The 11,030-nt window shown below is 38.2% G+C and overlaps 2 protein-coding genes across 2 annotated transcripts; both read left to right on the plus strand.

Annotated features, from left to right (window-relative positions):
• The first annotated feature begins 2,153 nt into the window (after positions 1–2,153).
• On the plus strand, positions 2,154–4,400 carry LOC111232207 (granzyme E-like). The gene is made up of 5 exons (XM_022759613.1): positions 2,154–2,232; positions 2,883–3,042; positions 3,289–3,421; positions 3,709–3,936; positions 4,040–4,400. Exons 1-5 carry the CDS (start codon positions 2,175–2,177, stop codon positions 4,202–4,204), a joined length of 744 nt encoding a protein of 247 aa, XP_022615334.1. The 5' UTR covers positions 2,154–2,174; the 3' UTR covers positions 4,205–4,400.
• Positions 4,401–7,351: 2,951 nt separating this feature from the next.
• Positions 7,352–9,481, plus strand: LOC111232191 (granzyme B-like). The gene is made up of 5 exons (XM_022759591.1): positions 7,352–7,458; positions 7,537–7,696; positions 7,899–8,031; positions 8,223–8,450; positions 8,554–9,481. Exons 1-5 carry the CDS (start codon positions 7,401–7,403, stop codon positions 8,734–8,736), a joined length of 762 nt encoding a protein of 253 aa, XP_022615312.1. The 5' UTR covers positions 7,352–7,400; the 3' UTR covers positions 8,737–9,481.
• Positions 9,482–11,030: the final 1,549 nt, after the last annotated feature.

An 11,030-nucleotide genomic window follows, 5' to 3' on the forward strand; every position in this document is an offset into this window, starting at 1 on the left:
AAGCCTAACCAACACCCGCATTTTCGCACATGCATAGAGCAAATCAAGTTTCCAGCACATACTGGGCAGCTACAATCCTAACTGATCGCACAACAGTGGAAGCTGAGTCAAGCACAGTTTAACAAACACACCTGTATGTAGCTAGCGAAACATCTGTCAAAGATCCCAGGATTATCAACAATGTGCATGTGCAAATGTCCAAAAAAAATACTGCTCCCCTTTTCGCTTGGCTAGCAAATTACACGATGAATGCAAACAGGCATCAGATCCTTTAAGGGACAGAATGCTGCTCTGAGATGTAAGGAGAGATATAGCTTCCACTTCAGTATCATTCTGAATGATGTCTATTTTTTAGCTTTAACTGTCCTGATGGCACGCCACTCACCTGGTTGGATAAAACACCTGCCAGGCTTGATCATTTTTTCCTTACGTGCATCAACTGTGTGATCTGGAAATCTCATATTTTTATATTTTTTTCTGGTTTTATTGAGGAGCCACATTGTCTGGAATGATCTGCAGCAGTAATAGGTATAAAACAGGGCAGATGTCCTGCAGCCTTGACATAAAGTATGTGCATTTATACTGAGGGCCTCTCTTCCAGATCTGCTCTGAGTCAGTCAACTGATATCAGTAAATCAGTTGCAGTATCATGATTGCTGTCTGTTATAGTGAGTGCTGCTACTGGCTTTGCAGCGGTGCCAGTCAAGTTTATGGATATGTCAATTTCTTTCTCTTGCAAAGAGCATCATTATTGTGAACAGCAGTTTGCTTCTGGCTCCAAAACACCTGCCATAAACTCAAGCTCAGTGTGTAGCCCCATTTTAAGAAGACCATCATTGTCCTTGTCCTGAAAAATCTAAAAACCACCTGCCCTAATGACTATCACACATTAGCACAAACTTCCATTGTTATGAAGTTCTTTAAGCAATTAGTCAAAGCCCACCTCATCTCCATGCAGAACTCACTGAACGCCCTACAGGTTGCATACAAGCAAAACAGATCCACAGATGATGCCATCATACATGCCCTCCACACCTTCCTCACCCATGTGGAGCAAAGGGGCACAATATAGAAGAATGCTGATGAGTTCAGCATTTCGTACCACTGTGCCCTCTCAGCTGGCCATCAAGCATAGAGACTTTGGACTGAGCAGTGTCTTCTACAGCTGGCTCCTCAATTTCAGAGCAGTGGTCTAGGTCATATGTGTGATATGAAAAAAAACAACACCAGTTCAGTTAATTCAGTCAAATTTATAATATATGACTGGACCACAGTGTGAACAATAACAAAGCAAATTTCAGTTGCATTTTTCAATCAATTTATTAAATTAGCCCCTGTTTATCTTCTGGCCTGCCATTTAATGGATTACTTGCCGACCCCTGCCCTAAAGTGTGACATTTGGAGACATCACCTCCTCCATCACAACACTCAGAGTCCCCCAGGGGTGTTTGTTAAGTCTCATCCTGTACTCCTGCTTGACCAGCGACCATCACAAAGATTGCTGATGACATCACCATCATCAGCCTTATCACTGGGAATGACGATTTGGACTAGAGAGAGGAGGCCATAAAAGACCCCCATCTACATCCATAGAGCACCTGCGGAGAGAATCATCAGCTTCAGCTTCCTTTGGGTCCACACTAACAAAGACCTTAAGCTGTCAACTCATATTGAGTCAGTGGTGAGGTCCACGAGCCAACATATTTTTCCTCAGGAGACTGAGAAGGTTACAGGAGGATACTCTGCAACTTTTTACATATTCACCATTGAGAGTGTCCTCTCTTGCTGCACGGTATGGCAACAGCTCTAAGCAGGACCATTAATCCCTGCAGAGCTGCTCAACACATCACCAGACCTGACCTGCGACCCATGCAGGACCTCTACATTTAGAGGAGCATGTGGAAAGCTGGAAAAATCAAGGATCCCAAACCAAATGAAGAATATCTACTTAAATACATATTGTGTAAGAATTCAGATTTGTAGTATGAATATCCAACATTTCTACTGAGGTGATAGAGGCCCCTCCTGAATGTCGTTTGAAGCCACATTATTTGCATATGCAAGCCGTACACAAACATTTCCTTCCCTCTCTAATACAAGGAAGCATTTAACGACTGAACTTGTCAGTGACGAGTGCCACTGTTCTTCAGTAGCTCAGCTGGACTGATCTCGCCATGTATTTCCACTGTAAACTAGTCATACTGATACTTGCACTGACTCATGATGGTCAAGGTAAGTGTAGGTATATTGTACATATACTTGTGTGTGTGTGTGTGTGTGTGTGTGTGTGTGTGTGTGTGTGTGTGTGTTAAAATATACTCTGAGTAAAAGTTACAGTGTTACATTTTGAAAAGGGTAGGCTTAATGACAGAGTAAAAAAATGTTACATGGTGATAATAATAATATATACTAAACTTATTAAATTAAGGAACATCTTTAGGCTCCCAGACATACAGATTGTTTGCAGGTGAGAACTGCATCAAAAGCAACCAAAAAATTCCAGCCACCTTTGGAGCCTTTGCATACAGCTGATAATAACTCCACGGCTGGAGTCCATAGATGTGTAGTAATATTAGGCTATATAAATAAAATAGCTGCCACTTCTAACAGCAGAATAAAGCCGCAGAAAAGTTGAAGATTTATAAATATTATAAACATAAACTCCAGAGTGGCTGCAGCTGAAAGCCGAGTTAAAAAATACTTAAAAATGAAATTACTGATTTTTTAAATATTCCAAAATTACAAACTACACAAGAAAAACAATTTTGTTACAGAAACAAGAGTAAGCTTACACCCCATGTATACACACGTGGGCATACAAAATGAACATAATGTTGAATCAACACCTCTAAACCAGTTTCAACACCAATTGTTTTCACTAGTGTATACAGGAGAAATCTTTGGAGGCCACGAGGCTGTCCCACATAGCAGGCCGTATATGGTGCTTTTGGAGCAGCACGTGGAGGATAATAAAACACAACACTGTGGTGGATTCCTTCTGAATGAGGATTTTGTGATGACGGCAGCCCACTGCCAAGCAAGGTCAGTTTTACACACTTTATGTTGAAGTACTGGGAATTCTGGTTCCCATGATGCTCCCATTTTTTAACCCACCAACAACAACCTAGACTCATGTATTGAGATTGGCAGATATATTTCATGATAGCTTTGTGAACTCTGACATAAATTCAAGTCTCTAAATATTTGTATTTTTGTGTAAACAATGCTCTGTCCAAGTAACTAATCTATTTATTGCCATATAACTTTTTTTATGTTAAATTTTTTCAGGTCCTACAGTGTCCTTCTAGGAGTTCACAACTTCTTTAACAGTAAAGAAGTACAGCGTATAACTGTGGAAAAAGCATTTCCACATAAAGACTACGATCCTATTAATTTAAAAAATGACATAATGCTTCTTAAGGTAAGAAAATCCTCACAGTTAAAAGCAAATTTTGGCTTTTGTCTATTTATGTTATTTCAAGTTTTCGTTTCTTATTATTTGCAAATGCTATAACTAAATAAATGCATTAATAAAATTGAATTGAATTTTCCTTTATCTCCCCTGTTCCTGTGTTTTTCATCTCTTCCCACTTGTGTTTATCATGTTAGTAACAAGTGTTGTATTGAATCAAAAGGACCACAGCAATATTGTACATATAAATGTTTATAATTTTTGAATATATTTTTTTTCTCTCCCTGTTCCTCAAGTTGAAGTCCAAGGCACATTTCAACAAAAATGTGAAACCCATTGCTCTCGCAGGCCAAGATGATGGATCTCTGCCTAAATCATGTATAGTCTCTGGCTGGGGAAGAAGCGACAAAAACAATAACTTTATGTCTGTAAAGCTCATGGAAGTCAATGTAACACTCACTGACAATGAGCTGTGTGCCCAGAATGAGTGGTACTGCTCTGAGGGAGAGAATGGACCGGGGAAAGTATGTACATTCATGAAATATAACGTGTACAAAAACACTTTGGTCAACTGATAATTAAATCACAGTTACTGAGGCAATCACTGCAAACTGTATGTACTTCCAGGGAGACTCTGGTGGTCCGTTGGTCTGTGAAGATGGAAAGGCGTACGGGGTGGTGACTGCCTCAGCTGAACTGGCTGCGTCAAAACAAATCCATGCTTATACTAAAATTCCTGAGAGTATGAAGTGGATCAATAGCATGATGGAACATGTATATTTGAGTACCTAAGTGACTGTGTAAGTATGACTTGAAATCAGAAACTTAATTGTAGACTCAATGCTGTTTATTAGGTGTATTACCTACTGATGTTAGACAATATGTCCTATGCTATTAAAAACAACATTACATATATTAAATGCATTACTGCTTTGTGCATGTTCTTTTAGACTAGATTGAATGAGAACACAGGCTCCTGTATGTTTGTTTTGCAACATCTTTTGAAACAATAAACTGTTGCTCTCTCACCATGTTCTCTCAGTGCCTCTGTACACATCTCTGTTTGAACATGAATTAAATCAACAAAAATGACAACACTGCCTCCTTGTGAACAAAGTCTATCGATGCAACAAGAAGAGGTTCACTGTTTACTTGTAGAAGTCAGAGCTGAAAGTCTCTTATTTATAAGCTCTAAATCTAATAAAGTCTCTATCTGTTGTTAAACACATCCTGTCATTGCATTTTTAGGAACATGTGACAGAACAGCTCTGGGTGGACACTACCACTGCTGTCATTTTCCAGTTATTAAAGCACTTCTTGGTTCCAACTTCCAGGTTATTTAGGCATTGAAAAAATATATTACCATACCAAATGTTAGTTAAATGTATTCTACATTTATTTTAATATAATTTGATATTACAGTAACTTCTGGGATCATACCAGTTAAGGTATGGTAAACCAGTGAGGAGTTGCAGTTTTGTGTTTTACCACACTTAACTGACAAAATCTAGCCCAAATTCATAAAACCTTGTCTTCCATATATGTTTATTTTCAGATCTACTAAATATAATAAGTTGCACTTGGTAGTCAGAACATGAGCCACAAGATTGTAATAAATTGTGTATTACTCTCGGAATCCTCCATGTCTTCCTGACTTTCTTTCGAGCCAGGAGCATCAGCGTCGCAGTGTTCAACTAAATCAGATGGAGTGTCTTTCCAATGTAAATGACAAGTCCAGAGGTTGACCAGTTCAATACTTCTGCAAGACACTGATGGGAAGCTTTCAAAAAAAATGACAGATTTGGTCGGTTGATATTCTGCTGCTTCACAGCTATGGCAGAGGATGTGGTTAATGATATAAATCTATACTTCTTGTGAATCAGAAACAAGATGAACCATGTGTGAGCAAACCTGGCCCAGTCCACAATCAGGCACAATCTGCTTCAGGCTAGATGATAAAAAAGGGTGAAAAGTTAATTTGGATTGCCCTTATACACCATTTCACAAGGATATAAAAACACCAATAAAAGCACACACATGGGCTAGCACAAACTGTATAAAATTATGCAAAACTGCAGCATGATAAGTCCATTTATTAGCCCTCTTTTCCCAGATCACCACATCAATCCAATTGGTACTGAAACCAGGAAGTACTCTGGCAAGAAGACACATTTTTATTGTCCCCATGGTCCCCCACCATCCCATATCAACAGCCGAATCCCTCGTCCAGATTCCTTGTGCATTACACAAAGATAAATTACATTACACAAAGATAAATTATGCAATTAACTTCATCTGTCTCACAGGCTATAGCACTTGACTGGCTAAAGCCAATATCAGTGTCTTCTGATAATAATTAAACAGCTACTTTGAATTAAGTTGCTGTTGTAAAATAAAAGACATACCATTCAGGTTTACATCAGCAACATCAAGCTGAGTTTCATGTACTTCAGTTTCTCACAACATCAATATGCTAATCAAAGATCTACTAGGAAAAGAATGACTAAACGTTTCCAACTGATATCAGACCAAATTATCTCATTTCATCAAATCGATACCCACATGCATGCGTCTGCATTACTTGATTTCCTGAAATGCTGCGAATCCACTGCCCCCTGCAACCTGTCTCAGTGTGCAAGTCAAATCACTATTCCCACTCCTGACTCCCTCATATTCAATCTCAAGCTGAGTTTTACAGAACAGCTTGGCATCTCTCACTCCATATTTCTCTTCAGCCTAAATCCGCAGACTCTTTCCATATCCACACTGCTTCCTCCGCATCATGGCAAGGAATCCCTGACTACACTGTTGCAGGAGGTAAGTCTCACCTCCATATGAAGAACTTTTGGTGGACAATGAAGCCATAAAGCTTCACTGAGATGTGTGTGACTTCATTTTCATACTTAAATGGTGTGGCGCTTGTTAATGGTGAAGTGAAGGACATGGGGTCCATTCACATATAATTGAAAATAAGATTTCAATGTACAGTATGAGTAATAACATGTTATGATATACTGCTGTTTCACAACTCAGACAGAGGAAACGGTTTGTGGTGTTATCTGTGCTTCCTGTTGTTTACAAATGAAATAAAGGATGCAAGAGCAGTTCCAACAGATGTGAAAAAGCAATATGTACACAAGACCCAGAGCGAGCAGGTATTCGAGACTGCCTTGCAGCATATGAAGATTTTATTTATGATTAATTGAAATTGAAATTTTCATTTGGCAATGGAAAGCATAAGGCATATGTAAGCCAAAGAAAGGGGATGTAGTAAAGACTTACAATTATTTGTCACAAAATACGTATGTAAATTAATTAATATACTGCCATGACACACCACCCAATTGTTATTATACTACACTCTAAGGTCCTGCCCTTAATATTGTATTATTAACGCTCATATGTCAAAGCTGTTGAATACCAGCGCCGTGACAAAATCATCAGGTCCTTTTTCCAACCGTCATGATTGCTGTCTGTTGTAGTGAGTGCTGCTACTGACTTTGAAGCAGTGACAGTGATGTTGTTTCTCTGGCAAAGAGCATAATTTCTGTGAACAGCAGTTTTCTTTCTCCAAAACACCTGCCATAAACTAACAGTGCTATAAGATGTCTTAGTCATCAACTTTGGTAAGAGGGATATCATGCTGAGATCTGAATGAATCTGCACATACAGTATGTACTGTTACAGAGTAGCTGACTAGCTCTATAGAAATGTTTCTGACTAACTTTATGACTAACTGAATAGATACAGAATCCAGATTACTTAACCATTTCTTTGGTAGCTCAGGGGTCACATTTCACAAGTACTCAAGGTGAAACTCAAGGTTAAAGCCCCTCCTTATGACTGTGCTACGGTGATGTTTGCATTGGCCCTATTCAAGTTACAAAAGCACTTCCTTTTCTCTCCAATACAAGGAAGCATTTAAAGGCTGAACTTGTCAGTGATGTGTGCAGCTGTTCTTCAGTAGCTCAGCTGGACTGATCTCACCATGTTTTCCCACCGTAAACTGGTCACATTGATGCTTGCACTGACTCTTCATGGTCAAGGTAAGTCTCATGTTTATATGGCAATTAAATAAAAAATTTAAGTTTTTATATAATTTAATTTTTTTCCTCTTTCTCTAGTGTATACAGGAAAAATCTTTGGAGGCCACGAGGCTGTGCCACATAGCAGGCCACACATGGTGCTTTTGGAGCAACACATGGAGGAAGGTAGAATAAAACACTGCGGTGGATTCCTTCTGAATGAGGATTTTGTGATGACGGCAGCCCACTGCCAAGCCAAGTCAGTTTTACACACTTTATGTTGAAGTACTGAGAATTCTGGTTTTCTTAACCCAACAACAACCACAGAGACTCATGTATTGGCAGTGGTGACATAAATTCAATGTCTTTTTTTGTCGATTTTTGTGAATACAATGCTCTGACCAAGCAACTAATCTGTTTCCTCCCAGATAACTTTTTCATATTAACTTTTATCATTTCAGGTCCTACAAAGTCTTACTAGGTCTCCACGATGTCCGTAACAGTAAAGAAATACAGCATGTATTTGTGGAAGAAGCATTTCCACATAAAGAATACGATGAAAAAGAATTAAAAAATGACATAATGCTTCTTAAGGTACTAGTAATAGAATTGTATTTAAAACCCTTGTACTTAATGGTAGAAATATAAATTTTTTCATCTCTTCCCACTTGTGTTTATCATGTTAGTAACAAGTGGTGTATTGAATCAAAAGGACCACAGCAATATTGTACATATTAATGTTTATAATTTTTGAATATATTTTTTTTCTCTCCCTGTTCCTCAAGTTGAAGTCCAAGGCACATTTCAACAAAAATGTGAAACCCATTGCTCTCGCAGGCCAAGATGATGAATCTCTGCCTAAATCATGTATAGTCTCTGGCTGGGGAAGAAGCGACAAAGTAAATAGATATATGACTCCAATACTCATGGAAGTCAATGTAACACTCATTGACAATGAGTGGTGTACCACAGAAAAGTTGTACTGCTCTAAAGGAGAAAATGGACCAGCTGAGGTATGTACATTTATGAAACATAACATGTACAAAACCACTTTGGTCAACTGATAATTAAATCACAGTTACTGAGGCAATCACTGCAAACTGTATGTACTTCCAGGGAGACTCTGGTGGTCCATTGGTCTGCGAAGATGGAAAGGCGTACGGGGTGGTGTCTGCCTCTGGTATCTTAAACTCAGATGGAACCCAAATCTATTGTTTCACGAAGATACCTGACTATAGAAACTGGATTGATGGGATCATTGGACATATTGGAAATGGTCCATCAAATCACAACATTTGAATTTACAGTTTTTCAGGGTATTGTATAACATTACAGAATTATAGAGTTGATGATTGAGATGCTAGTATTACCTGCCAGAGCAAATGCTTTAAACAGATTTAATCAAAATATGCTTTACTTTGATGATACCACATGATACAAATTTTTGTGTATAAAGTTGAGTCAGAAGACTGAAAATAGTGTACGCTGGTGCAGTGCGGACTCTACATTTTCTGTCGATATGCTTTAGGTTTTATGAAGAAATATAGAAATTTAAACCAAGCAGGCCGGATTTAAAAAAGCCAATCATGAAATACAAATTGAGTGTATATATTAAAGGTTCTGTCAACAAGGTTTTAAACATTAATATAGTAGCAAACAAGTATTTTCTATGCAAAGATATAGTGGAGTAATGGCATTTAACTTAAGTAACTTTATTCAGTTGAGCTTCTTGTTTGGCGTTTAGTGGCCACTTTCACTGAGCTTTGTAACACTTTGCTGACTGAGAACATGTATTGGGAGGCTGGAGGTGAGGCTGACAAAGCATTTGTTTTGGTCTGAGATGGTGGTGGTTTAGTGCGCCATCTAATGGCAATGGTGATTGTTTACAGAACCTTTAAGTCAATCCTAAACAGATGTAATAGCTATTGTTTTCATATATAATGTGGCCTATGCTCTTAAAACATATACATGTTAATACATAACTGCTTTGTGCATCCTCTTTTACACTAGACAATATGAGAACACAAGATCCTCTAAGTTTGTTTTGTACCATCTTTTGAAACAATAAACTGTTGCTCTCTCATCGTGTTCTCTCAGTGCCTCTTTACACTTCTGTATGAACATGAATTAAGCCAACAAAAACGACAACAGTGCCTCCTTGTGAACAAATTGTATTGATGCAAAAATTGTTCACTTGTTGAAGTCAGAGCTGAAAGCGTCTTCTCATTTATAAGCTCTAAACCTAATCAAGTCTTCCTATTTTCAGACTATTTAGACATGAAATAAATTTAGGCCATTTTGCTTTGTAACCACTCCAAAGTTAGCAAGAGCATATGATGCTATCAAGAAATAAATAACAAATCATAATGTACTGTCAGTATACTTGTGTTGAGAAAAATTTAAGGACAAAATAACCCTCCTGTTGCTCATTAGCGATGTTAGTCATCCAGTGTTTTGCACAATTACAGCGAGGTCTGCTTTCAACAGCAGTGGTGCAGACCAGATGTTACATGATGAGAAGTTGGGGAAACAAAGTAGATTACTCAGACTTCTTAGAAGTTTTCACAGAGAGAAACTTCTACTTGAAACTTCTGAAAACTGGTACTTGCCCCCACATTATTCATGTGGATCAATTATATCCATTTAAATTCTCCGGAAAGTTTAAATCTTTATCTGGTTCCATAGGTAACAGTGAGGCACTTGTAGTTAAATGCATTTAACTGTTTGCACAGTTATCCATCTGTGACCAGCATATTTCAAATAATGGCGCTTTAAGCAGCATTTTGCCGTAGACATATTAATGCTCAAAAGTGGAAGAAATCTTTTGAATTTGGTGATTGTGGTGATCAGTTTGACTTTAGCACCACCATCAGACAGTTTCTATTTCTTTCATGACAACATTGGTGATTACCAATTAGAAAATGCACAGGCAGTAAGTACATGCACACACTATATGTACACACACACATATACAGTATATATATTTTTTCAATTTTCAAGCAATTTGAGATGAATACTGAGAGCCTAGGTTCTCAAAGTCAGGTGCACCACTATAGGTCCTTGAGTGGGTTCCAGGGGGGTCTCCATAGCAAATTCATGAATTATTAAACTTCTGCATTATTTCAACTACATGTCTCTCTCTCTCACACACACACACACACACACCATTTCAAGTACCAAAAATCTTTCAATGATCACAAAGAAACAAAACAAAAAAAACAGATAGTCGTTAAGATAAAATATCTTAAGATTCAGTTGACCGACTGTAGTTTATGCACTGCTCGCCTATAGAGCATTTTCTAGCTCTCCTTCCACCCTTGTTTGTCGTCTCTCCTCTGTTACTGATGTGTCTGGCTCTTTTGTGTCCTCTGCTCTCGCTTTATGGTTTTGCCCAGGTAATGAAGGGGTAGAAGGACTTTACATCTTTATCTCTCACCGAATTAACACATAATTATAACGTGTTCCCTAAACAAATATTTAAATACTTTCAAATCTTAATATATGGTTGATGCAGTGTAGTGTGTGAACTGCTCACCTCTCTGTCACCATCTCTACTGTCTTCTTCCTGCTTCTCCTCCTTCTGTAGCTCATCA

This window comes from Seriola dumerili, unplaced genomic scaffold, assembly GCF_002260705.1.
Source record: "Seriola dumerili isolate Sdu_G_001 unplaced genomic scaffold, Sdu_1.0 BDQW01000322.1, whole genome shotgun sequence".
NCBI classification, from domain to species: domain Eukaryota; kingdom Metazoa; phylum Chordata; class Actinopteri; order Carangiformes; family Carangidae; genus Seriola; species Seriola dumerili.